Source organism: Populus trichocarpa, chromosome 1 (genome assembly GCF_000002775.5).
Source record: "Populus trichocarpa isolate Nisqually-1 chromosome 1, P.trichocarpa_v4.1, whole genome shotgun sequence".
Lineage (NCBI taxonomy): Eukaryota > Viridiplantae > Streptophyta > Magnoliopsida > Malpighiales > Salicaceae > Populus > Populus trichocarpa.
Window position 1 is genome coordinate 650,773 of NC_037285.2, and position 26,987 is coordinate 677,759.

Sequence of the window (26,987 nt, forward strand, 5' to 3'; positions counted from 1 at the left end):
CGAGTGAATGACCCTTTTTTTTTTTTTTTTTTTTTTAATTTAAATACAATCAAGAGCCCATTGATTAAATGGGAAAAGGGAGCGCCAAGCTCATCTCTATCTAGTCGGCCCTTTGTTGATTGTCTCTTAGAGAAAGGCAAGCAACTTTTGTTTGTGTGCTTGAAAACAGTTTTTTTTTTAAATTGAATTTTAGAAAAATAAATTTTTAAAAAATGAATTATTTTTTGATATTTTGTTGTGTAATGTAAAATAAATTAGAAAACACTTTTCAGTGTTTGGTTATGTCAAGGAAAATGAGCTGGAAAATAACTTATTAATGTTTTATTTTTTTCAAGTTTATTAAAATAATGAGAAACAAATCTTATAAATTAAAAGGTTGAATAAGAATGAAATTGAAAAAAAAAATTAAATTTATAAATTATCTCAAATAAAATAAATAATAATAAAAATAATAGAGATCAAATCTAAAAAATAAAAATATTGAAAGATGAAGAAATTAAAATAATAATAATTAACATTTCATAAATTATTTCAAATAAAATAAGTAACAATCAAAAGAACAAGGATTAAATTTGATAAATAAAAAATTTCAATTAAAAAAATGATAAGAGAAAAGCAAATAACAATTATAAAAATAAGGACAAAAAATAATATAAAAATTAAATTCTAAGGGATGAAATTGAAAAACAAAATATATATAGCAATCAAAAGTTTGAGGACCAAATTTGATATAATCAGCAAATAATATGACATTTCTAAATTTTTCACAACTTCCGGAAAGTGTTTTCCTTCCAAAATAAAATGAAAACACTTTCCTGAAAACCAAGCCAAATTTTTCTTTGATTGTAAAGTATTTTCCGTTGACCGAAAAGTGTTTTCCATTGACTAATTTTTTTAATGATAAATAAACACAAAAAAATTTAAAAAATGATTAAAACAAACACGGCCTTAAAAGAAAAAAATTACAAGTGCAATAAAAGGCATGCTTTTACTGTGCAATGCAAACATTCGTGTCTTTCATAATATCATGAAAAATTACCTGCCTTAATGAAAAGATGTAAAGTAACTAAAATTTATTTGTTTTTATGTTTTAAAAATAAAATATTTTAAAAATATTGTTTTATTTGTTTTGAATTATTTAATTTTTTATGTTGTCAGATTATTTTTATATGCTAATGTTAAAAATAATTTTTTTTTAAAAATAATTTTTTTAATATATTTTTAAATAAAAAAACACTTTAAAAAATAACTGCTATCCTAATATCAAAATCTTCTTTTATTATTTGATTAATTCAAGTTAACAAAATACAAGGAAAAAATAAAAAAAGGCCTCTGTTTTTTTTGATTTTTTTTGTTAAAAAATAGTAAAATACATGTAAAGAAAAATCATGAATAGCATTAAAAATGTATTTTTCAAAACCAATACAAATTTGAAAAATAATGAGGAGATACTGTATAAATATATATGATAAAAAAATAAAATAAAAAAATAATTTATATCTCTAGTAATTTCAAAGTGAATCAAGAAAAGACATGATATCCCTTTATTTTTATATATAAAAAAATAATACAAATAAGCTCAAACTATATTTAACAAATATATTTTTTCAATCTAAATATAATCCGCGTAAACAAAAAAACACAAGCACGTAATCTTGCATGTAAGCGTATTTGCCACCAAACTTACCTTCACCCCACAACCAAACCAAGCAAGCAGACCACTACGACCGTTTCCCCCTCTTTCTGGTCCCACCATAACCCAAAACTCCATTCCCACTTGCTTTCACCATTTCCCTTCCTCATTCTTTTGTCTCTTTCTCCGCCTCTCTCCCAATCTAACCCTAACCCTAAAAAGATCCCCAATTTCCACACCCTTTATTTCTCTATTTCTCTCTCAAATTGATCTTCAATCTTATAATCGAAACCATAAAAAAACCCTATCTAATCCGTTTTTTTCCTGAAGGAAGCCATGGATTATAGTTCGATTTCACTATAATGATAATCAGAGTAGAAGTGCTAGGGTTTTTAAGGGACGGATTGCATGGGCTTGATCAGCTATTATGCCTGAGCTCAGGAAGAATCGCGCAAGGTTAGCGCGAAATCAACAGCAAGAGAAGCAAACAGACACACCAGTTGCGAGAAATCACGCAAAGACCCGTGCTGCTGTAGCCAGAGAAGCGAAGAAGAGGCCGAGGACAAGATTGGAAGCGAAAAGGTTGAAAGAGAAGGAGGAAGAAGGTGATCAGAGTAACAGCAAGAAAAGTAAACGAGTCGAGGAGGAGGAGGAAGAGGAGGGTAAAAAAGTAATATTGATATCAGAGAGTGATAAGAAAGGGAAGAATTTGGTAGTTGATATCGAAGAAGAAGAGAAAGTTGAAAGAGTGAAGGGTGTAATGGCTGATGACAGTGGAGGTTTAAGTGCTAATAAAGCTGGTGCCCAAGAAGAGGAGGGGAGTACTGCTCCTTTTCCTGATAAGGTATGCATGTTTTTTTGTTTTTATTTTTATTTTGTGGCTGATCTGATATTTTGTTATCGGGGTTTACTTTACTTTGTTGTGATTTTGCTGATATATAGAGTATGATGTCATTTCGTTTTTAAATGGTATGTTTTTGTGTGTGAAATTTTGCTTTTCAAGCTGGGTTCTGGTTGTTGGTGTTGTAAGTTGCTGAAGTAATGGTCATTTAGTGGTTTTTTAGCTGAATGAGTGGTCTGTATTCTGTGGGGATTTTGATTTTGTGTTGGCTAGGTTTGGTTGATGGTTTTTCCTGAAGTTTGGCTTTAAATGCTGGTTTTGTTTAGTTGTTGTTGGTCATTTATACTTGTAGCTACAAAAGGATGGTTTTGTTGGAGGTTTAATATGCAATCTCATTAGCGTTTCTGATACCCAGTGAAATAGAATTTACATTTTTTTGGAATGTTTGAATCTTTTCTGAAGTGTTTTACGGTTTTTTGCTGTTAGTTCTGTACATGCATTTATTTGTTCATGATTTAAGTATAAAAGCCTAGGCTGAATTTTTTGTTAGTTTCCATGGTTTTGTTTTATTGTTGCATGGATGGCTTTCTAAATTACGACTTATTCAGCTTCTACCATTGCCTTTTGTTTTTATGGTAATTAGAGTGTTTGTTTTTTTTCTTATCTAAGGTTCAAGTGGGAGGGTCACCTGTATATAAGATAGAAAGGAAGTTGGGTAAAGGTGGTTTTGGTCAGGTGTTTGTTGGTCGTCGTGCTAATGGTGGAAATGAACGTGCGACGGGCTCTGGGGCCCTGGAGGTAAAATTAATGTGGCTACTGCATTTGTCTTTTTGGATATACAAACTTAATCTTCCTGTAATTTTATTTTTCCTGCCTGTGTTTCCTTTAGGTGGCTCTGAAATTTGAGCACAGAAACAGCAAAGGCTGTAATTATGGCCCCCCATATGAGTGGCAAGTTTACAAGTACGTACATTTTCCCGTAGATTAGGTTGTTCTGGTGGTTTTCAGATCTATCATAAATATTTTATTGACTCTGCAATGTGTTTTTGTTTGACAGCACGCTTGGTGGCAGTCATGGAGTGCCAAGAGTACACTATAAAGGAAGGCAAGGGGATTATTATGTAATGGTATGATGTTCAAGCCCACCTTTTCTCACCTGTTTATCATGTTTCCTGGTTTAACTTCAGCTCATATATTTTTCAGGTTATGGACATGTTGGGCCCTAGCCTTTGGGATGTATGGAATTCTTCTGGGCAAGCGTGAGTATTCATGCATTGATGTATGCATTTTTTAATAATATTAATATTTTTGGGCAGGGTTGAGTGTATGCTTTTTTCCATGGAATTGGTTTTGGGGATAAATTTTGTGAAGTTGTTTTTATGTTCACCATAAAACATGTTATGCTAAATCTCGCATGCATTGTTTTATCCGATTTGTCAATTTGCTACACTTTTTCCTTCCCAAAAATGGAGGAAGAATAGGGAATTTCTTTTATTGCCAGGCTGGATTCTTTTACACGCGAGACATATTTGCTTTCTTTGTTCTACATGTTGATTGGTTTGCCATTCTTTTTTAATGCAGGATGTCCTCGGAAATGGTAGCTTGTATTGCAGCAGAGTCTCTGTCAATTTTAGAGAAGATGCACTCTAGAGGGTATGCTATTTAGCTGTGTATCAAATTGTTTTCTTGGTTATGTTGTCATAAGGATATCCATTTGGTAGCTTTATTAATTCTTCATTCCACTTTTTCTGTGAAACACTTATGAATTATGCAACCTTGTTTGATTTTAGCTATGTGCATGGAGATGTAAAGCCTGAGAACTTTTTACTTGGTCAGCCATCAACAGCTCAAGAGAAGAAGTTATTTCTTGTTGACCTTGGATTAGGTGAGTCGAAGTCATTTATCATTGAAGTACTTTTATTGCTATTTTTTGAAATTCCTTATGTGTTATTGGTACCCAAAACTGCAGCAACAAAGTGGAAAGACAGTGGTACAGGACAGCATGTTGAATATGATCAGCGCCCCGATATGTTTAGGTGAGACTTGATGATTTTTCTTCTTTGGTCTTGTGGACAAAATGTGAACCTGACCATTATTTATGATACTGTTCTGTTTAATTCCTCAGGGGAACTGTTCGATATGCTAGTGTTCATGCTCATTTGGGAAGAACTGCCAGTAGGAGAGATGATCTTGAATCTCTTGCGTATACACTTATCTTCCTTCACAAAGGTAGATTGCCATGGCAAGGCTATCAGGTACTACAAGGACATACAATCACACATGCCATGCACATGCTTATATTAACAAATGCAAAACACACATGCTTGCAAGGGCAGTGCCATCCTCATGCATTTCTTCGATAAAATGATATGTTGACTCTGTTGTCTTTTCTTGTCAAATTAATCTTAGGGTGACAACAAGTCCTTCTTGGTTTGCAAAAAGAAGATGGCAACGTCACCAGAGATGCTGTGCTGCTTCTGTCCTCCTCCTCTTAAACAGTTTCTTGAAATCGTGGTGAATATGAAATTTGACGAGGAGCCCAACTATTCCAAATTAATATCTTTGTTTGAGAGCTTGATAGGACCAAATCCAGCTATAAGGCCAATAAACACTGATGGTGCTCAAAAGGTAGGGGTGCTTAAATCCACAAACAAGTATTACTTTTACACTCGCCCTTCTCTGGTCAATAATAATGCATCCTTTGGCAGATCATTTGTCAAGTTGGTCAAAAACGTGGTAGGCTGAATATCGAGGAAGATGATGATGGGCAACCTAAGAAAAAAGTCCGTCTTGGAGTTCCTGCTGCGCAATGGATTTCTGTTTACAATGCCAAGCCACCAATGAAACAGAGGTACAATGTTTTGATTCGTGATTCTTGGGTCTTTTCCCTCTAAAAACTTGCTTTGTTCTTTTGGATTCTAGTTTACCTTTATTAATCTGAGGCAACAAGAAATCATACAACTCTGGGTATGTAAGCAAAGAGAAAATCGTTTTGTAACAGTGAAGTGGCTGTCCTAAAAGGACTGCTACATGCCCTACCTAAGCAAAGATTCGAAAATGATTGTTATTGCATTTATCTGTTTGAAAAATCCTTTCACAATTCCATTGTGTCGCATGGTTTTTTTGGTCCCCTATACAGCCACCTTATCTATCAGGTTTGGTGGTCTTTTGCTTGGCAATTGGCGTAAGGGTGAACCACTCATAGACATGCCTCCCCAACTCCCCTCCTCCCTCTCGCTGCTTTCTTAAAAATATTTGACACTGGGGATGCTGGGCACCCCTCCTTTGCTTCACTGCACTTGAATGTGGTTTCCTGACTTCATTGAGGCCTGACGACATCTTTCTGTTCTTTATATAGGTACCATTATAATGTCGCTGATGGAAGGTTGGGTCAACATGTGGAGAGAGGAATTGCTGATGGTCTGCTTATAAGTTGTGTGGCATCTTCTTCCAATCTTTGGGCATTAATCATGGATGCTGGAACTAATTTTACAAGCCAAGTTTATGAACTGTCACCTTTTTTCTTACACAAGGTGAATCTCCACTTTGCATAAGTAAATGCAAAAATATAAACTCAAATTCATACACGCATTAGCATAAGTATAAATATGTTACATACATATGCATGTGTAAGTATGCTCTGGTTTCCTTTTCTTAATCATGTTAGTAATTGAATATGGAGACAATAATTGAAATTGTTACTTTCCAATTAACAGGAATGGATAATGGAACAATGGGAGAAGAACTATTACATCAGTTCTATTGCTGGTTCAAACAATGGAAGCTCCCTTGTGGTCATGTCCAAAGGTTAGTTCACATTTTCTCTTAAGTTCTTTGTATTAACGTGCAGCTATTGTTAGTCTTTGGGCCACAGTTTAATGGTTTATTATGACTTTTCTGTGGTTGTTGCATTTGAACATGAGCCACTTGCTTGCAACTTTTCTCTCTTTTTCTTTAGGCATGGGGGTCAAGGTGTTGCTGTGGTGCAAATTTTAGCAAACTTTTCCTTTTGGCAACTATAACAAAGTGATGCCTTTAATTTATGCAGGCACCCAATACACTCAACAGTCTTACAAGGTAAGTGATTCTTTCCCCTTCAAGTGGATAAACAAGAAGTGGAGAGAAGGATTTTATGTGACATCAATGGCGACTGCTGGAACCCGCTGGGGTGTTGTCATGTCACGCAATGCAGGCTTCAGTGATCAGGTCAAATTTCTTGTCATGTAGACAATTGAATTCATTCCTAGGCTATGCCCATTTCAAATATATAAAAGCAGCAGCCACTGCTCTTCTCACTAATTTGCATGAGCATCGAGCCCATGGATTTTTACTGTTCATAACTCTGACCAAACTTTCCATGGTTTGAATGTGAACTTCAATTCACCTTGTACCTATTAGTTTTTGGTTTTCCTTTTTATTTTTCAAAACTGTTGCTATTCAAATGAAAGCTTGATTAAAAATAAATAAACAATTTGTTTGAACTTGAACAGTGGATTCCCACTTAAATACCTAGCCTGAAAGCTCTTTTTACCTTGCCCTCTAGATTTCATTTTTATTTGTGATCTCACAGGAACAAATTGCAGATTTAGTTAGAAATTAACATTGATTAAGAAGTTTTAGATAGTTATTGATGGCAATAGACACATTGATTTAGAACCAAAATATAGAATAAAGTGACCTTGGTAACTTGTCAACCATATTTTTAAACGAAGTACTTTGAAACAAACTCGTGTGGTGGTTTGCAGATTGCTCAAGTTTAAACCATATAAAGTATGTACATATTTGCACTATATAAGAAGTTTATATGTTTTCTTGCAAGTGATTCACTCGAGAGTGGGTTCTGTGTCACTTACCACTGGCTTCAACAGGTCGTGGAGCTTGATTTTCTCTATCCAAGTGAGGGCATTCACAGAAGGTGGGATACTGGTTTCAGAATTACATCAACTGCTGCAACTTTTGATCAAGCTGCTCTTATCTTGAGTGTCCCAAAGCGTAAACCTGGAGATGAAACCCAGGAAACTTTACGCACATCTCAATTTCCAAGCACTCATGTTAAGGTAATACATTCTGTTTGATCATGGAGCTTTTGACTCTGTTCTTCAATTATCTGAATGCTTTGTTTGTGCTTGAATCCACCTCTATCACAGAAACAGACTGCACCTTTCTTTTCTGTTGTTTGAATCATCATGCAGTAAACCAACAGGCCTAAACTGTTTTCTTCATCTTTTCCAACTGCTGTAACATCTAGATATTTCACCACTACATAAACATAGTGCCTTAGCTAATATACAAAAGTTTGTACCATGATTTCATGGCATGCTAACTATGAGTTGTGACAAATTCTAGAAATTGAAGAAGTTTGCATAACAATTTCTTGCTTGTATGGGCATCTCTCCTGTTTTGATATCCCACCAGTGTTAAATTTTAGTCATTTTTACGCCCCCCTGATGGGAGTAGTATGAAATTTATATACACTGTTTATTCTCATTAATATTTTATTTGGTAATGAATTACGATGCAATATCTCACTTTGGTTTTTCTTTTAACGCACAGGAAAAGTGGGCGAAGAACCTCTATCTTGCATGTTTGTGCTATGGGAGGACTGTTTCTTGAAATGTCAAATTGTCGGGAGCAAGAAAACAAACAAAAAGAGATTTTGATGATTCTTGCCCACCCCACCTCGGTTATTTTGTTTCTCATGTTAATTATACAAATTGGAGTAGAGAGCTTTAGTTGCAGCAACTGAGAATTGTAGTTTTGTGTATGGTTGATATTGAAGCTGTAATTTTAGCTCTTAATACAGAAGGTTTTAGTTTGCACTTCTTTACTGCCTTCGATTTTATAACCTGAGTGTTCCAAAAGATTGGTGTAAATGATCTGCAAGCCAGAGTTCAGGATTTGGAGCTTCATCTGGGCCAAGGCTTTATTTTTTCTTTTCTTTTCATATTATTAAACCTGTTTTTGATATTAGTACATTCAAATAATTTAAAAATATAAAATTAATTTTAAGTAATTTTTTTAATTTGTTTTGGGAGTTTCAATTGTGTTCTTAAACAGTCAAGACTTAGAGCTTGATCCAAGTCAAATATTTAGTTGAACATGATATGATAAAATTTAGCCAGTCCAATTGGGTTAATTGTGGGTTTTTGTGCCATGTTTAATTAATTGATACTAAAAAGTTGATTTTGTTTTAATAAACATGGTTAATGAGAATTAATTTTCGAATCTAGAGTATTTGGTGTATCTTTTGGTTTCAAGTTGGAATTGAAAATGAAAAAAATAAACACTTAATTTGACTAAGCTTGTCAATCCAAAACCTAGTTGAGAATTTATATTTTTTAATATATTTTTTATTTTTTTAATAAGCCATCTTATATGAAAAACTTCAAAATAATACGGGTGGAAATAGACTATATACATATATAAGGAAGTAGACTATATACATATATAAAATATAATGCATGAAATGTAGTATAATTATTTCACATTAAAAAGTTAATAAATAATCTATATGAAAATAGGTTATAAAAAAAATACAAGGCATGCTTTTATAATATATATCTACCTGTATTATTTTTTAATTTTTTGAAGTTGGATAATTATATTATATTTCATGTTTTATATTTTTTTATAACTTATATACACATGTATTATTTCAAAATTTTTAAATATAAAATATTAAAATTTTAATTTTTTTTTAATTAATCTGAATCAACTTGAGATTTTGGCTGGTTCAAACCCTATGAAATTAATTTGATTTTCATCGTCAATATATTATTGGACCCAGTTACCGTATAATTTTAATTTTACAAAATTAATCACCATTTCTATCTATATATTACTGGCAGGAAAAATACCAGCCATCCAAATATCCAATCAAATGGCTGATACATGATTCACGTCACCATTTTTTTAATTATCTGAACAGCCATCTCCCTCCACAAGTTCTCGTCTCCCATGTCCTCCGTAGATTACATTTACACACCCGATATGAAAAGAGAAACTGATTTTGTCTCAGAGAGATAGAGATAGAGAGAATGGCATCGTCATTATTATCTACTTCTCATCTCTCAGTTTTCCCAGAACGCCTGTCTTTATACTCTAAACCCTCCCAGCACCACTGTAAGACTAAACTCTCTCTCTCTCTGTCTCTTTTTTAAGCACCCCCATAAGTGAATTTCAGCTTCTTGAAAACTGTCTCTTACTTTCTTTTATATACATGCTGTTGAATCTTCTTGGCTTGTGAACTTTGTTTTTATTGCTTAGGTTTTGCTTTCCTAGTTTAGTTCTTGTTTTCCAGTCGTCTATAGTTCAGTTCTTGTCAGCATGTATGAGAATTTGCCACATAGTAACTATAATTATGTGAGAACTTAAACATGTTTGAACTAGCTTCCATCTGTTTCCTCATGGTGTTTTTCGTAGTTCAATTGATGGATATCAGTGTTTGCTCTCATGTACGGTTTGTTGGTAGACAAGACAGTGTTGTTCTAACTATGATGTCTGTTTTTAACATGTATACATAGTACTTAATGTGAAGCCAGTTGGGATTCGTGTGAAATCAAGTTTGGAAGATGAAAGCTCCTCGTCCTCTGGAGGTTTCGATGACCCATCACAGTCAATCAAGATGAAGGTTTGTGTTTTCTCTATGTCGAATTTGTCTTTCTTTGTAATCAATTTTCTTAATTTTTGAAACAATGTTATTCATGATTTTACTTATATTTATGCTTGTAGGTTCTTCTCATTCTTAAGTGATGTTCTTAGGGAGAAAACCACACTTTTCAATTTTAGGGGGCATCGAAGCCAGCCCTCGATGAAATGGGATAATAGAGGAATCACTTTTAAATCTTAACAGATTAGCTATTGTATAGTAAAAGAACAGAATACTTGTAATGATTTTGTAGCGGAGAGGTTGTCTTCGTTAAGCAGAAAACTTAGAATGCTTATGTTTATAGTTCTTACTGATGTACAAGGTCTACAATAAGTCTATGATAGAATACGAGATGTTGATCTTCTATTCAGCAATATCCCATTTTTTGCAACAGGAATCTCAATTGTCAACATCAAGGCGCCAGTGTCTTTCTTGCTTGTGTTCAACCTTAGTTTTAATCGGTACTTCAGCAACTTCCATTTCGATCCCAAAAGCAATTGCCATGGATGGAAAAGAAAGACCTGTATGCCGGAATTGTTTGGGCAGTGGTGCTGTACTTTGTAAGTATTCTTTTGCTTTTATCTTGTGTTCTCTGCATTTTTCTTAATGTGATCTTAGTTTTGTCAAGTTTGCGTTTTTTTAGCATACTAGGGATCTTTAAAGTTTTAATTCAAAATTCATCTCGCCTTTTAAACTGGCCTGCAAGATGTTGATTTACCTTTTATATAGGTGATATGTGCGGTGGTACCGGAAAATGGAAAGCCCTCAACAGAAAACGAGCTAAAGATGTTTATGAGTTTACAGAATGTCCAAATTGTTATGGTACATATTCTCTGTCTGATGCTCCGTCTTTATATTAGCACCTGAGATTATATATATTCCGGTACTTGTTTTTACGCTTTCTCCTTCTTTGTTTTCATTTTGCATTACTTGGAGATGAGAAATATTCCATTTTTTATCAGCATTTGAATGCAGGAATGATAAACCGGACATAAGTTAAGTATATCTCGGCATGTAATATGTGTCATTCTGAATATCCCTGAATTAGAAAATCCAGACATGCCTCATTTCAGCAAGCTTCTTTATATCGCTGCTCTATAGAAACATGTTCATAGTGGTTCTTTGAGCATCTGATTTCTGACGATGAATCAACCAGAGATTAAAGCCCTTTGGACTCCAAAAGTATTTTGAAGATATAAGAATTAGGGAAACATTTGGAAAGTTTGGAATTTCCCTCATCAGAAATTCTGTGATAGACGTATCAGCCAGCTGTTGACGGAAGTAACCATTATGCGTCAATGAGGCCAGCCTTATAGTTTATTGAATATAAGGTTGCTGGATAAACTGGGACTCAAACTAAAGACACGTTTTAGCAAAACTTCCAAACATTGTCGTCTCAACAAGTTGTTGGTTTTCAAGTTTAGAGTAAAATATGTTGGAAACATTGCTGCATATTGGTGTACAAGATCTAAGAGCTTCTGTAAAAGCTACATCTTCCAATCTCTATCATGAGTTGCAAACAAGTCCCATATACCAGTTGAGTTTTCTTATAGCTTACTGCTCCTCCCTTTAGTTCAAAGTCAGTACATAGCACACCCTCTTATTCATTAGTGGAACATCACAAGAAGCTAAATTGATCCCTAGAAATTATACAAACAATACTTCAGAACCTATTTTTTCTGTTCAACATGCTGAAATGTGAAAAAGATTTAACAGCCAAGTATCAAGTCTAGAACTTTAGCCTGTACCTGTAACTTATGGTTAGCTAGACATTTTTAAAATCACATGCTGCATATTTTTTTTTCCTGTTTGAGAAACTGGTCACGCTGCTATATAGCTTCAAAAATGTTTGTTTTGACATTAAAGATCGTTGTATGGTAAAAGTTTCTTATTCTCCTTTTCCAACACCAAATGCATAACTGTTATCGTTACCACTTTTAGCCATGAATTCTTTACCCTCTTCTCTCTTTTTGCCTACAGTATTCTTGATAGTTTATTTTTCTGTGAGAAATGACCACCAGTGCTTGGCGTGTGCAGGTCGAGGGAAACTCGTTTGTCCTGTTTGTTTAGGTACTGGTTTACCAAATAACAAAGGTCTTCTAAGGAGGCCTGATGCACGGCAATTACTTGATAAGATGTACAATGGTCGGATACTGCCTGGTTCTTAAGTAAGTCATCATTTTGTTCTTCTCTACAACTCTCGGTAAATTTTTGTTTGTTGTATTCTAGGAACAACCGGTACTTTATAGCATTCTTCTTTTCATAGAGGGGTAAAGAACAGATTCTAACCTGAAAACTATAATTATGTGGCAATTTTCATGAGTACGTAAAGCCATAATGGTTGATCAACCAACATCTTTTCATGGGCTTCACTCTTAATTAGTCCTTTGATCAACAGCAAATCCAAAGGCTATGTTAGATTGCAGCTTGACCATTTAAAAGAGATGGGAGGTCCAAGGCAGAAAATCAAATTTCACATCTTCAGACAAAATTCTTAAAAGGAGTTTTGAACACTCCTGTTATATATAATAGGTTTGAGAGCTGTTTGAATTTGACACCATTAATTGAGAGCTTGAAATTTTTATATATGTAATAAGTTTGATGACACAATTTTTTTTTTATGAGAGCCCCCTAATTATAAGGTTTACAAACTGTTACTGAATTTCTGGAATTTGAGCAATTTTTTTTTTTTTTTGTAATGGATTGTTTAGTTGTAGGAACAACTAGAACTCGAGGCTTTGATACTAAAAGCTGAATCGGGACAATGTAAGATTTGAATAGAAAAGAAAGAAGAGAAGAGAAAGAAGAAATGGAAAGAGGAAGTGGGAGCTGGAGAGGAGAAGAGAAGAGAAAAGGGAGGAGGTGAATTCTGCAACTCTGCAATGTAGAAAAATAGCATATAAATAGTATCCCTAAACACCACCAACGATTGTACTCATAGCCCACTAAATAAAATTGTCAAACTAAATAAAAAAAATTAAATCTAATTAATAAACTCAAATAAAAAACTAATAACATTGGCTTGTACGTGCTCAATCTCCCAATAAATAAGTAGTGGGTTGGGTAATCTTCTGTCATCTTTGTTAGTACACGTGCCATAACATGCGGTGCGGGTCTAGTATTCCCACTAGACCAGGGCTATCCATTAGGTAACCTGCTGAGAACAGTGTGCTCCAGTTTGTGTTCACATTCGTCATCAAGATGAACGAATGCCCGCTCAACTTCTGGGAGCTTCTCAATCTTGCTCTGCAATGTCTCTCCAATAGCGTGTGCTTCCTTTAGAGGTAGCTCTTCTGGAAGTTCAATGTCAACCTGTTTCCAGAGGGGGAAACAGAAGTAGAGATGTTAAATCATACATATAATATAGACTTGGCAAATTCCCCTCTTGAAAATTTGATTAATAAACCCTTTTGACTTCACGAAGGTAGACAGAAGACAGTTCAAAGGTTTGCCAATTTGATGACCAAAACTTATGTCATACCGCAGGCATCACAACATTTGGACAAGGACGATCGAGTCATAACAAGCCAAAAAATCCAGTGTTCAAATCAGCAGAGTGGAAGATCCTTATTGCAAGACAATTCACTCAACAAGCAATACTAAATAACAATTATGTATGGCATGCTTACCTCTACGAAATAAAGAACTCCAAATCAACAAGCACGGACTGTGCTTAGTGCTTACACGCTCGACTTGAGGGTGCCTTGTGACAAGATATGTCAATTTCTGCAAGATTTCGGGAGAAACTGATTTCCCAGCAAGAGAAACTGCAACAAGCAGCCCATCTTTAGAATGCTGGCAGATATGTCTAACAGGAATAACCTTATCTGCCTATCACTCTATCTGCTTCCTTCCAAAACAACCACGAATGAAAAGTGATACCTGCATTTTCAAAAGCAGTTCCAGACCAATTTGTAATTGTGTAAATTGCAAGAAGAATAGCTCCAGCAGGGTCAATCCACCAGTAATATTTATCCCCAAGAACAGCAGCAACTAATCCTACCGCATTCGTCACCACGTCAAAATAGTGATCCTGGATGTCAGAATCTGATCATTAGCAGCTCAATAACAAAAAGCTAATTATTTAGAAAGTAGAGCCGAAAACCTTTGCATAAGCACGGGCAATACTGTTTCCTGAGCTTCTACAGTAAATCCAAAGAGCTAGTTTCCCCACAGTAGCAGTTACCAACTTACCATTATCATGTAAAGCCATTGTAGTTGATATGAGAATATCTTTGGACGTGGTTCATTTACAATAAGCTCTTCAGCAGCTTGGATCAATATCTGAAAAGCCTATGAAGAATGAGTGTTAGGTACCAAAATTCTACTCCTTCGAAAGTCTATGCTTATCAAGGGAAGTTAAACCAAGATCGTGATTGATGAAAAAAAATTATAAACACAATCGAGTTTAAATTTTCATATTCTGCCTCACACAGATCATTGTGTGTTTAAATTTTCATATTCTGCCTCACTTAGATCATTGACCGATGGACCACAAACACACCCTTGTTAATTTTATTTTTCATCATCTTCTTCACAAATTGTATCAGTTTCCATCAAAGTATCAACTTCCTCGAATGATTTTAACGTGGCGAATTGTCTTTCATAGTACTCCTTTACCACCATAAATTCCATAACAAAAGACAAGAACTCAATCACTGTAAAACAGAAATTAATCTCTATTTGGTTTCCAAGAAATTAAACAGAATTCTAAGAGCAGAAATGAAAACCCGTGAAAAAACAATCAACAGCAAGACTTGATCAAAATTACTCTTTTCCCTTTCATTCTCTCTACAGTTTCCAAGCAACGAAACAAGTCATCAACTTTTTAACCCATTTTATGCATAAAAACACTTATATTAACCCTCATACCTTTTCAGCTATCTTTGCTCTCAAAAGCTTTTTTTGTTTTTTTTTTGTTTTCACTTTCTTAGTAACCAAACAAGTACTAAACTTTTACCAACAAACACATACACAACAGCCCAGCAAATCCGAATTATCCTCCATTCGGATTCTTATCAAACTCTTGACCCGGTTCTTGGATTTCCTCTCTGTCTCTAGCGCAAAACAGTCACGGAAGCTCACTGTCATTAACTCCAGCAAAAAACAGGCACGGAAGCTGCAGAAACCTAAAAAGATATATCTTGTAGAAACACTGTTGACCAAAACTCGTTTCACAGTGTTTCTCAATCCTTTTATTCTTTTTGCGATTTTTAATAACTAAACATTTTTTTTTTAATTTTATCCATCTAGATTAAGTTGACTTGAATTTTAAATTTGATAATTTAATTTGATTTTTATTGAGTTATTCCAGTGTTATGCATTGAATTGAAATATTCCTGTGAAAAAAATGATAATTTAGAGATCAAATTTAACAAGGAGGCAGCCGTGCAATTTTTTTTTTACTGTTGAATACCCGCCTTGTTAAGATTTTAGCCTAAAGAATTTTTCTCCCTTTTGTTTTTGGTCTTTTAGTTTGAAAGCTTAACATTTTGATCTTAAACTTTATTATCCAAACATAAGAATACTGATCTTATAAAAATTTGTTTTTATAAACAAAATCATATTTAAAAAAGTTTAATTGTTAGATTATACCATCAATAGTACGATGATATTTGATTTTGAATTTAATAATTTAAATCAAAATATAAAAAAAATCTAAAAAAAAAATCAAAAGATTGATTATTGAGTTTCAAACCGGTTAGGCCCCAGTTGACCAAGTCAATCTAGATTATAGACTTAAGCCAACTAAATTTTTTTTTTTCTATTCTTTCTTTAACCCGGGTTGCCAGGTTGGTTGGTTCATGTCCCGAGTGGATCTATTAGGCCTGTTCAAATTTAAAAACAATATTTTTTAATTAAAAATAATATTTTTTAATGGTAATAATAAATAAAGTAATGGTATAATAATGGTGAAGTAATCATGGAAGTGGTGAAAAAAAAGAAGATGCGGTAGTGATAAGTTGAAGATAATCATCAGAAAAAATATTATTTATGATTGAACATGACGTAGAAAGTGGAATAAAATTGGGTGGAAAATTATAACTGAATTGTTGATTAAACATGAATCCTTTATTTTTGTATTGACAATAATTCTTCAAGTTTACAACTTACAAATTTTCAACTGGATACAGCAGCAATCTCTCTTTTTGGATACAGCGGCAATTTGTTTTTTCATCCCTCCACCCAAAACCCTTTTCCCCTTCCATTACAAAAATATAATTCTTTCACCATCATTATTAATTATAGTTCATTAGCATATGAAAAGTATAATTTATAGTTAATTATACAAGTAATATTACTTACCAAACCCTAAGATCCTATTTGCATGTCCTACCCCATGTTGCTTTTTTATTGTACAAGAAGCCTAAGGTTGGCTTAATTAGTCCTCTGATCAACAGCGAATTCACAGGCTCTGCAACAGCCTTTAACCAGAGAATACATATTACTTGTTTCAACTCCAAAAACTAAATAAATTTACAAAAAAACCCACAAAAATCATATTGATTGTACAAGCCTGATGTAAATTACAATCATCCATACTCCGAAAGTAGCATTGCTTTGCAACATAGATGACTACGGAAACAAGTAAGAAAAGGTAGAAATAAGGGCAAGGATGCATGGGAGGAGCTCCAAAAGTCAAGGATCATTGCCAGGCAGCTTGCGTAGAACTATATGTTCTGGTTTATGGTCACATTCAAAATCAAGATGAACAAAAGCTCTCTCAACCTCAGTCAATTTCTCAATCTTATTTTGCAAAGTCTCACCAATAACATGTGCTTCCTTTAGTGGCAGTTCTTCCGGGAGTTCAATATCTACCTGTTCCAAGGTAGCACAAATCGTTACAGGCTTAAAGAAAAGGATGCGCTAAAACTTGTAACGATTCGATGTTAATGAGAATTCCATATAGCATAACTAACCTCTACAAAATAAAGAACACCAAAGGTGTAGGCTCGGATCATCTCGATGCGCTGGACTAGAGGATGCCTGATGACAAGATATGTCAACTTCTGCAGGAATTCATGAGGTGCAGATTGTCCAACAAGTGAAACTGCATAAAGAAGTGCATGCATGGTTAGAAAACTTGGTGCATTCAAGGAGGACTATATTGGTGAAGAAGGTACCTGCGTTTTCCACAACAGTTCCAGACCAATTTATAATTGTGTAAACTGCAAGGAGGATGGCACCTGTAGGGTCCATCCACCAGTAGAACTTATTGCCAAGAACAGCTGCAATCAATCCTACTATATTCGTTACTACATCGAAATAGTGATCCTGAACATTGGCATTTGATTTAGTTAGAACTGGTGACAACAAGTCCAGAACTAAAAGACACAAAGCTTTTTCAGTGACAAGAACAGGAACAAAACCTTTGCATAGGCACGGACAATCTCATTTCTTGAACTTCTGCAGTATAACCAAAGGGCAAGCTTTACTGCCGTTGCACTTAGCATTATTGCATATAACCACAAAAACTGATTAGAAGACATTTTCTCAGTATGTTTGTGTTGAATTAGTTGTTCGACGGCCTTTGTCAAAATCTGAAACCCTGTAAGGAAATGAATCAGAATGACGAACCCTGTTCTATGAAGAAATCAATTTGCCATTCACATTAGGTTAGTTTTTCTGTTCCTAGTTCTAGCTCCTTGTTTTGCCAAGTTATCACTCACCATGAAATCAAACATGTCAAGATGCAAAATTTCCACGTTACAAACAAAGTTGTATCGAAAGAAACTAAAAGGATACATAGATTTGATACGCAAAAGGAATAAAAAAAGAAAAAATTGCTAGTTGCAGCTGGTTAACATACCAAGTGTAGCCATGATAGCAGCAAAGATAACAATCCCCACTGGCTGCACCCTCAATTTTCCAATAGGATACTTGTAGATATTTATTTTTTTCATTGACAAGTGAGTGAACCAAAGAATGCCACCAGCCATAAGATCAAGCAGAGAATCCAGCGTCGACGCTGCTACGGCCAAAGATCCAGTCTTTATAGTAGCATATATCTGCACACTATGCATATCTCCATCTTTAACAATTGGAATAAGAGATTGATCACACAGGCCAAAACCAATTTTTTAACAAAATAAAGTGCAGAAAAAGAAGAAACTAGAAGTTTTTGGAGTTTGATTGACCTTGGAGAACCAAATGGTGATAAAACTACACCTTAAATGCCAGCAATACTATGTTTGCATAGTTAGATATCTTCATAGCCTTTTCATGTCGAGCTTGGTCTTCATCATCATCCTCATTGTCGTTGTCATTTCCCATTAGAATATCAACATCCTCAAAGGATTTCAGCGTATCCATTTGCTTTTCATAATATTCCTTTTCCCCTGTAAAAAGATTGAAACAACAAAACATTCAAAAACTTGTGCAAAGAGTCAACAAGTTCTGTCCTTGGATTGAAGAACTAGTGAGTATGCAACCTTGAATAATTATCACATACCAAGGACCGATTACCTTCTGTTAAGCCTGTTGTTTTGGATAAATTGATCTGATAAGGGGACTCAGTATCCAGGCCAGATCTTACCTTATCAGGCAATTTTGCCACAAAATTAGACCTCAGCGAGTTCACTGAATTCCTTCCACTCAGTCTCCTGCTTCTTCTTCCTTCACCCATTAACAATGGTGTTTTCGGGCCAGAACCTGAATTCCCCTCCATCTGGATCCAAACAATTGATTCCAGTTCCAGCAGAAATATCTATAAATATAGGTATATCTTTTGCTGATATTTTTGTACAAAGATCTTTCGCTGATATTTTTGTACAAAGAGGCGGCATGAAGATGCTCGCCTTGTTGCTTAAAAACTAGGATATGATCAGCTATTAGTAGCTGTTGACTTTTTTAGCGGTATTTGCCTTCGCAAGTTTTGACTATTGCAGAATACTTTAGGAACATACCCAGAATGTCAATTACTTGTGCAAGAATTTTTCGCTCTTTTTCCTGATAAGAGGTCATGGACCCCGAAAACGGTTCATTTTTATTTCCATATTTACCCTTTAAAGTCCAACATCAAGTTTTACATAAAAAAAATATAGAATATTAATTCAATATCGGTCCCTGCCCATGTGATTTAAAGACAGAAAAATAAAAGAACATGCAACATAAAATTCTATCTAATTTAGTCGCACCACAAATTTTTATTCAAAATTTTATCATGAATATTTCATCATATAATAAACTCTTTATTACAATTCTTCTATACTGTTTATATACTATTAAAAAATTCTAAACAAAACTGGAATAATAATAATAAAACTGTAAATCAAATAAAAAAATCTTAAATTAATTAGAGGAAAATAACAAATTCTAAATAGTAATTTCTGGACATTATCATGAAGCCTTTATGATATTTGATTGTTATGAAATTTTAACTCTAAAAAAAAATAAAATCTTTAAAAATTTCTAGCAAAATTTTAACCCGTTCTAACAATTAAATCAAAATTTACATCCATGAAAAATCTTCAACATCGTATTTCCATTGCTTTATGCAAAAAAAATCTAAACCTAACAGGTTCTCATCAAAGACTAGCTAAAATATTTGGCCTAGGAGAAATTTTGGTAAAGAATATTAATGACAAACCCAAACAAAAGTAGCTATAAGAAAGTAGTAGGCTTTCAAGTTCCACTACAAACATGTATAACAACAACTTGACTTTTGTGGATCAAACTAGCTGTCTGCCCTGTTTAAAACGCTACGAGTACCTCATTATACAAAAGTAGGGTTCCCTTGTTGTATAGTCTTCATTCAATTCCTTAACTGGATAAACTGATTCACCATGAAAGGGAAACACTGGATCCCAGGTTTGTAACCTTTTACGAGACAAATGAAACCAACGCCAACTCTGACTACGCATTTGCACATGATGTTATCTATCTATATATAGACCAATGCTAACTGTTGGGTAACCTGCTGAGAACAGAGTGCTCTGGTTTGTGCTCACATTCAAAATCAAGATGAACGAATGCCCGCTCAACTTCTGGGAGTTTCTCAATCTTGTTCTGCAATGTCTCTCCAATGGTGTGTGCTTCCTTTAGAGGCAGCTCTTCTGGAAGTTCAATGTCAACCTGTTCCAAGACGTGAAATATAATGATAAATTTTTATTGGCTCATTCTTAAACAACAGAAGTAGAGATGATTTATAACTGAATTGTTGCTTAAACATGAATCCTTTATTTTTGTATTGACAATAATTCTTCAAGTTTATAACTTAAAAAATTTCGACTGGATACAGCAGCACTCTCTCCTTTTGGTCCCATTATTTTTTTTTCATCCCTCCATACAAAACCCTTTTCCCCTTCCATTACAAAAAAAATAATTCTTTCACCATCATTATTAATTATAGTTCATTAGCATATGAAAAGTATAATTTATAGTTATTTATCAAGTAATATCACTTACCAAACCCTAGGATCCTATTTGCATGACCTACCCCATATTGCTTTTTTATTGTACAAGAAGCCTAATGTTGGCTTAATTAGTCCTCTGATTAACAGCAAATTCAAAGGCTCTGTAACAGCCTCTGACCAGAGAATACAAATTACTTGTTTCAACTCCAAAAACTAAATAAATTTACAAAAAAACCCACAAAAATAATAGTGATTCTACAAGCCTGATGTAAATTACAATCATCCATACTCCGAAAGTAGCATTGCTTTGCAACATAGGTGACTACGGAAACAAGTAGGAAAAAGTAGAAATAAGGGCAAGGATGCATGGGAGGAGCTCCAAAAGTCAAGGATCATTGCCAGGCAGCTTGCTTAGAACTATATGTTCTGGTTTATGGTCACATTCGAAATCAAGATGAACAAATGCTCTCTCAACCTCGGTCAATTTCTCAATCTTATTTTGCAAAGTCTCACCAATAACATGTGCTTCCTTTAGTGGCAGTTCTTCCGGGAGTTCAATATCTACCTGTATCAAGGTAGCACAAACTGTTACATGCTTAAAGAAAAGGATGCGCTAAAACTTGTAACGAGTTCCATATAGCATAACCAACCTCTACAAAATAAAGAACACCAAAGGTGTAGGCTCGGATCATCTCAATGCGCTGGACTAGAGGATGCCTGATAACAAGATATGTCAACTTCTGCAGGAATTCAGGAGGTGCAGATTGTCCAACAAGTGAAACTGCATAAAAAGGTGCATGAATGGTTAGAAAACTTGGTGTATTCAAGGAGGACTATATTGGTGAAGAAGGTACCTGCGTTTTCCACAACAGTTCCAGACCAATTTATAATTGTGTAAACTGCAAGGAGGATGGCACCTGCAGGGTCGATCCACCAGTAGAACTTATTGCCAAGAACGGCTGCAATCAATCCTACTATATTCGTTACTACATCGAAATAGTGATCCTGAACATTAGCATTTGATTTAGTTAGAACTGGTGACAACAAGTCCAGAACTAAAAGACACCAAGCTTTTTCAGTGACAAGGTCAGGAACAAAACCTTTGCATAGGCACGGACAATCTCATTTCTTGAACTTCTGCAGTATAACCAAAGGGCAAGCTTTACTGCCGTTGCACTTAGCATTATTGCATATAACCACAATAACTGATTAGAAGACATTTTCTCAGTAGGTTTGTGTTGAATTAGTTGTTCGACGGCCTGTATCAAAATCTGAAACCCTGTAAGGAAATGAATCAGAATGACAAACCCTGTTCTATGAAGAAATCAATTTGCCATTCACATTAGGTTAGTTTTTCTGTTCCTAGTTCTAGCTCCTTGTTTTGCCAAGTTATCACTCACCATGAAATCAAACATGTCAAGATGCAAAATTTCCACGTTACAAACAAAGTTGTATCGAAAGAAACTAAAAGGATATATAGATTTGTTACGCAAAAGGAATAAAAAAAGAAAAATTTGCTAGTTGCAGCTGGTTAACATACCAAGTGTAGCCATGATAGCAGCAAAGATAACTATCCCCACTGGCTGCACCCTCAATTTTCCAATAGGATACTTGTAGATATTTATTTTTTTCATTGACAAGTGAGTGAACCAAAGAATGCCACCAGCCATAAGATCAAGCAGAGAATCCAGCGTCGACGCTGCTATGGCCAAAGATCCAGTCTTTATAGTAGCATATATCTGCACACTATGCATATCTCCATCTTTAACAATTGGAATAAGAGATTGATCACACAGGCCAAAACAAATTTTTTAACAAAATTAAGTGCAGAAAAAGAAGAAACTAAAACATTTTGGAGTTTGATTGACCTTGGAGAACCAAATGGTGATAAAACTACACCTTAAATGCCAGCAATACTATGTTTGCATAGTTAGATATCTTCATAGCCTTTTCATGTCGAGCTTGCTCTTCATCATCATCCTCATTGTCTTTGTCATTTCCCATTAGAATATCAACATCCTCAAAGGATTTCAGCGTATCCATTTGCTTTTCATAATATTCCTTTTCCCCTGTAAGAAGATTGAAACAACAAAACATTCAAAAACTAGTGCAAAGAGTCAAAAAAGCTCTGTTCTTGGATTGAAGAACTAGTGAGTATGCAACCTTGAATAATTATCACATACCAAGGACCGATTACCTTCTGTTAAGCCTGTTGTTTTGGATAAATTGATCTGATAAGGGGACTCAGTATCCAGGCCAGATCTTACCTTATCAGGCAATTTTGCCACAAAATTAGACCTCAGCGAGTTCACTGAATTCCTTCTACTCAGTCTCCTGCTTCTTCTTCCTTCACCCATCAACAATGGTGTTTTTGGGCCAGAACCTGAATTCCCCTCCATCTGGTTCCAAACAATTGATTCCAGTTCCAGCAGAAATATCTATAAATATAGGTATATCTTTTGCTGATATTTTTGTACAAAGAGGCGGCATGAAGATGCTCGCCTTGATGCTTAAAAACTAGGATATGATGCAGCTATTAGTAGCTGTTGACTTTTTTAGCGGTATATGCCTTCGCGAGTTTTGACTATTGCAGAATACTTTAGGAACATACCCAGAATGTCAATTACTTGTGCAAGATTTTTTCGCGCTTTTTTTTTTTTTTAGTTTAATGTAGGTGTTCGGGCCAGCTTGCGCGCACCTCGATTAATCCCACGAGCCCTAAAATTAACGACCATGTAAGCCTCCAGTGACCATCATATGAGCAACCACAGGGCTCGAACCTGAGATCACAGAATAAGCAAACCTCTTGGTCCAAGCTCTTACAACTGGGCCACCATCTAGATGGTTTTTTTTTTTCATTCTTTTTCCTGATAAGAGGTCATGGACCCCGAAAACAGTTCATTTTTATTTTCATATTTACCCTTTAAAGTCCAACATCAAGTTTTACATAAAAAAAAATATAGAATATTAATTTAATATCGGTCCCTGCCCATGTGATTTAAAGAGAGAAAAATAAAAGAACATGCAACATAAAATTCTATCGAATTTAGTCACACCACAAACTTTTATTCAAAATTTTATCGTGAATATTTGGCCTAGGAGAAATTTTGGTAAAGAATATTAATGACAAACCCAAACAAAAGTAGCTATAAGAAAGTAGGCGTTCAAGTTCCACTACAAAGATTGTACTTTTATTGTTTGAGGAAAGTAACAAGAAGAATGCATAAAATGGCACAGTGAAAGTGCTAGAAGAACCATCAGCCAAAGCATGTCAACCAAACATGTATAACAACAACTTAACTATTGTGGATCAAACTAGCTGTCTGCCCTGTTTAAAACGCTACAAGTACCTCGTTATACAAAAGTAGGGTTCCCTTGCTGTATAGACTTCATTCAATTCCTTAACTGGATAAACTGATTCACCATGAAAGGGAAACACTGGATCCCAAGTTTGTAACCTTTTACGAGACAAATGAAACCAACGCCAACTCTGACTACGCATTTGCACATGATGTTATCTATCTATATATAGACCAATGCTAACTGTTGGGTAACCTGCTGAGAACAGAGTGCTCTGGTTTGTGTTCACATTCAAAATCAAGATGAACGAATGCCCGCTCAACTTCTGGGAGTTTCTCAATCTTGTTCTGCAATGTCTCTCCAATGGTGTGTGCTTCCTTTAGAGGCAGCTCTTCTGGAAGTTCAATGTCAACCTGTTTCAAGATGTAAAATATAATGATAAATTTTCATTGGCTCATTCTTAAACAACAGAAGTAGAGATGTTAAGTCATACATATAATATAGACTTAAAACATTTCCCACTAATAGCTAAACCGTTTGATTGTACAAAGATAGATAGAAGACAGTTCAAGGGTTTGCCAATTTGATGACCAAGGCTAATTCGAAAGCAAAACTTATGTCATACCGCAGACATCAAAACATTTGGACAAGGAAGATTGAGACATAACAAGCCAAAAAAATTCAGTGTTCAAATCAGAAGAGTGGATGATCCTTATTGCAAGATAATTTCACTCATCAAGCGATAATTACAACTATGTATGTCATGCTTACCTCTACAAAATAAAGAGCACCAAATGTATAAGCACGGACTGTGTCTACACGCTTGACCTGAGGGTGCCTTGTGACAAGATACGTCAATTTCTGCAAGACTTCGGGAGATGCTGTTTGCCCAACAAGAGAAACTGCAACAAGAAGTCCATCTTAAAATGCTGGCAGATATTTCTAACAGGAATAACTCATCTGTGTATCACTTTATCTGCTTCCTTCCAAAACAACTAGGAATGAAAAGTTGTACCTGCATTTTCAATAACAGTCCCAGACCAATTTGTAATTGTGTATAGTGCAAGAAGAATAGCACCAGTAGGGTCAATCCACCAGTAATATTTATCCCCAAGAACAGCTGCAACTAATCCTACCACATTTGTCACCACGTCAAAATAGTGATCCTGGATGTCAGAACTTGAATAAGTTAAAAAACTGATAATTAGCAGCTCAATAACAAAAAGCTAATTATTTAGAAAGAAGAGCCGAAGACCTTTGCATAGGCACGAACAATACTGTTTCCTGAGCTTCTACAGTAAATCCAAAGTGCAAGTTTCACCACAGTAGCAGTTATCATGATAATGTAAAGCCATAAGAGTTGATTTGAGGACATCTTTGGACGTGATTCATTTACAATAAGTTCTTCAAGAGCTTGGATCAATATCTGAAAACCTGTGAAGAATGAGTGTTAGGAATCCACGTAACACTCAAAGAAGCAAAATCAACACACTTTTTGTTTCCCTAAGGTGTTCAATGCTGTTGAGTAGCTAACTTACTCCATGACAAGAGAGTGTGTACGTACCAAAATTCAACTTCCACGAAAATTCATGTTCATTAAGGGAAGTTAAACAAACAATTGAGTTTAGGTTCGTGATTGATGGAAAAAAATATCAAAACAATCGAACTTAAATTTTCATATTCTGCTTCATAGAAGTAAAATCAATGGACCACAAGAAAAAGATTACTAGGCAAAACAAAATTACCAAGTGTAGCCATGACAGCAGCAAAGATGATTATCCCCACTGGCTGCACCCTTAATTTTCCAATAGGATACTTGTAGATATTTATGTTTTTCATCGATATATGCGTAAACCAAAGTATCCCACCAGCCAAGAGGTCAAGCAAAGAATCTAATGTCGAGGCAGCAATGGCTATTGATCCAGTCCTTATTGTAGCATAAATCTGACCAGTACACAAAATTATCGATCTTAACAACTTTGAATAAAACTAACATTAGAACATGCAATTAGAAGACTTCTTTCAAGTTCGAGTATCTAAAAAACAAGCATCGGTCAGGTCACCTTAAACACCAGAAGCAAAACGTTAGCATAGTTAGAGATCTTCATAGCCTTTTCAGCTTCCACTTGTTCTTCGTCATCTTCTTCATCCATTGTATTAGTTTCCATCAAAGTATCAACTTCCTCGAATGATTTTAAGGTAGCGAATTGTCTTTCATAGTACTCCTTTTCCTCTATAAATTCCACAACAACAGACAAGAACTCAATCACTGTAAAACAGAAACTAATCTCTATCTGGTTACCTACAAATTAAACAACATTCTGAGAGAAGAAATCAAAACTATGAAAAAACAATTAACAACAAGACTTGTTCAAAATTCCTCGTTTCCCTTTCATTTTCTCTGTAGTTTCCAAGCAACCAAATAAGTCCTCAACTTTTTAACCTTTTTATGCATAAAAACACTTATATTCAATAACACTCATAGTTTTTCGGCCATCTTTTTTTTCTCAGAAGCCACCACCACAACAAAAGAGGTAACAAACTCCATTCTTTTTCACTTTCCTTTACTTTCTTAATAATCAAACAAGTCCTAAGCTTTTACCATTTTCATACGAAACAAACACATACGCAACAACCCTTTTAAGTTTCAGTCATGCATCTTTTGTACAGAAAAAAACATAAACTCCATCTCTTTCTTCATTTCCTTAAATTTCCTCAGCAGCCAAACAACATTTTTAAAGAAAGAAAAAGGGAAGGCCAGACTACATACCTTGGCTAAGCCCTTTGGTTTTAGAGATATCAACATGAAAAGAAGACTCAACATCAAGACCAGAGCGAACCTTATGAGGCAATCTTGATAAAAAATCTGTCCTGAGTGAGTTGTACGAATTAACTCGACTAAATCCATCATTTTTCCACCTCTCGTTACCATTCAACAATGGCTCATTAGGACTCAAACAACCCGTATTATCCTCCATTATTCGGATTCAGATCAAACTCTTGACCCGGTTCTTGGATTTCCTCTCTGTCTCTTACAAAAACAGGCAAGGAGGCTGACTATTTATATATTTAAGAAAAAGAGATCAACCGGTGGAATTGTCCTGTCTAGTAGCTGTGTTTATTTATTTTTTATTATCAAATTATTTGATTAAGAAAGATAATAATTACTTCATTTGTTTTCTTGTTGGGATTAATGTAAGCAAGTGACAC

At 34.8% G+C, this 26,987-nt stretch overlaps 5 protein-coding genes across 15 annotated transcripts; 2 read left to right on the plus strand and 3 right to left on the minus strand.

Annotated features, from left to right (window-relative positions):
* The first annotated feature begins 1,741 nt into the window (after positions 1-1,741).
* Positions 1,742-8,297, plus strand: LOC7455746 (casein kinase 1-like protein HD16). Its single transcript, XM_002297615.4, has 16 exons — positions 1,742-2,477; positions 3,144-3,272; positions 3,364-3,437; positions 3,532-3,601; positions 3,678-3,733; positions 4,056-4,127; positions 4,265-4,359; positions 4,444-4,510; positions 4,600-4,729; positions 4,884-5,102; positions 5,183-5,325; positions 5,833-6,007; positions 6,191-6,281; positions 6,523-6,680; positions 7,343-7,531; positions 8,028-8,297. The coding sequence occupies exons 1-16, from the start codon at positions 2,061-2,063 to the stop codon at positions 8,085-8,087; spliced, it is 2,145 nt and encodes a 714-aa protein (XP_002297651.2). The 5' UTR covers positions 1,742-2,060; the 3' UTR covers positions 8,088-8,297.
* Positions 8,298-9,407: 1,110 nt separating this feature from the next.
* Positions 9,408-14,033, plus strand: LOC7483265 (protein PHOTOSYSTEM I ASSEMBLY 2, chloroplastic). Of its 3 annotated transcripts, none has more exons than XM_024602489.2 (6): positions 9,408-9,596; positions 9,998-10,104; positions 10,517-10,682; positions 10,852-10,944; positions 12,160-12,290; positions 13,609-14,033. In XM_024602489.2, exons 1-5 carry the CDS (start codon positions 9,512-9,514, stop codon positions 12,288-12,290), a joined length of 582 nt encoding a protein of 193 aa, XP_024458257.1. In that variant the 5' UTR covers positions 9,408-9,511; the 3' UTR covers positions 13,609-14,033. The 3 variants fall into 3 exon arrangements, with proteins under 3 accessions (XP_024458257.1, XP_024458252.1, XP_002297652.1); XM_024602484.2 differs by lacking the exon at positions 13,609-14,033 and adding an exon at positions 12,834-13,149; XM_002297616.4 differs by lacking the exon at positions 13,609-14,033 and adding an exon at positions 12,521-12,784.
* On the minus strand, positions 13,261-14,335 carry LOC7483266 (metal tolerance protein 4). Its single transcript, XM_024587401.2, has 4 exons — positions 14,228-14,335; positions 14,005-14,155; positions 13,807-13,889; positions 13,261-13,434 (listed from the first exon to the last, which is right to left on the minus strand). The coding sequence occupies exons 1-4, from the start codon at positions 14,333-14,335 to the stop codon at positions 13,261-13,263; spliced, it is 516 nt and encodes a 171-aa protein (XP_024443169.2).
* A 2,192-nt stretch (positions 14,336-16,527) lies between these two features.
* Positions 16,528-23,015, minus strand: LOC112327808 (metal tolerance protein 4). Of its 9 annotated transcripts, none has more exons than XM_052456763.1 (7): positions 22,675-23,015; positions 18,292-18,461; positions 17,933-18,131; positions 17,493-17,671; positions 17,247-17,397; positions 17,043-17,173; positions 16,528-16,941 (listed from the first exon to the last, which is right to left on the minus strand). In XM_052456763.1, exons 1-7 carry the CDS (start codon positions 22,874-22,876, stop codon positions 16,762-16,764), a joined length of 1,212 nt encoding a protein of 403 aa, XP_052312723.1. In that variant the 5' UTR covers positions 22,877-23,015; the 3' UTR covers positions 16,528-16,761. The 9 variants fall into 9 exon arrangements, with proteins under 9 accessions (XP_052312723.1, XP_052312725.1, XP_052312728.1 ...); XM_052456765.1 differs by lacking the exon at positions 18,292-18,461 and adding an exon at positions 22,377-22,546 and having other exon boundaries at positions 22,675-23,014; XM_052456768.1 differs by having other exon boundaries at positions 22,661-22,812.
* A 631-nt stretch (positions 23,016-23,646) lies between these two features.
* On the minus strand, positions 23,647-26,870 carry LOC7455748 (metal tolerance protein 4). Its single transcript, XM_024602476.2, has 7 exons — positions 26,548-26,870; positions 25,841-26,010; positions 25,523-25,721; positions 25,033-25,211; positions 24,793-24,943; positions 24,549-24,679; positions 23,647-24,190 (listed from the first exon to the last, which is right to left on the minus strand). Exons 1-7 carry the CDS (start codon positions 26,753-26,755, stop codon positions 24,017-24,019), a joined length of 1,212 nt encoding a protein of 403 aa, XP_024458244.1. The 5' UTR covers positions 26,756-26,870; the 3' UTR covers positions 23,647-24,016.
* Between the last annotated feature and the right edge of the window lie 117 nt (positions 26,871-26,987).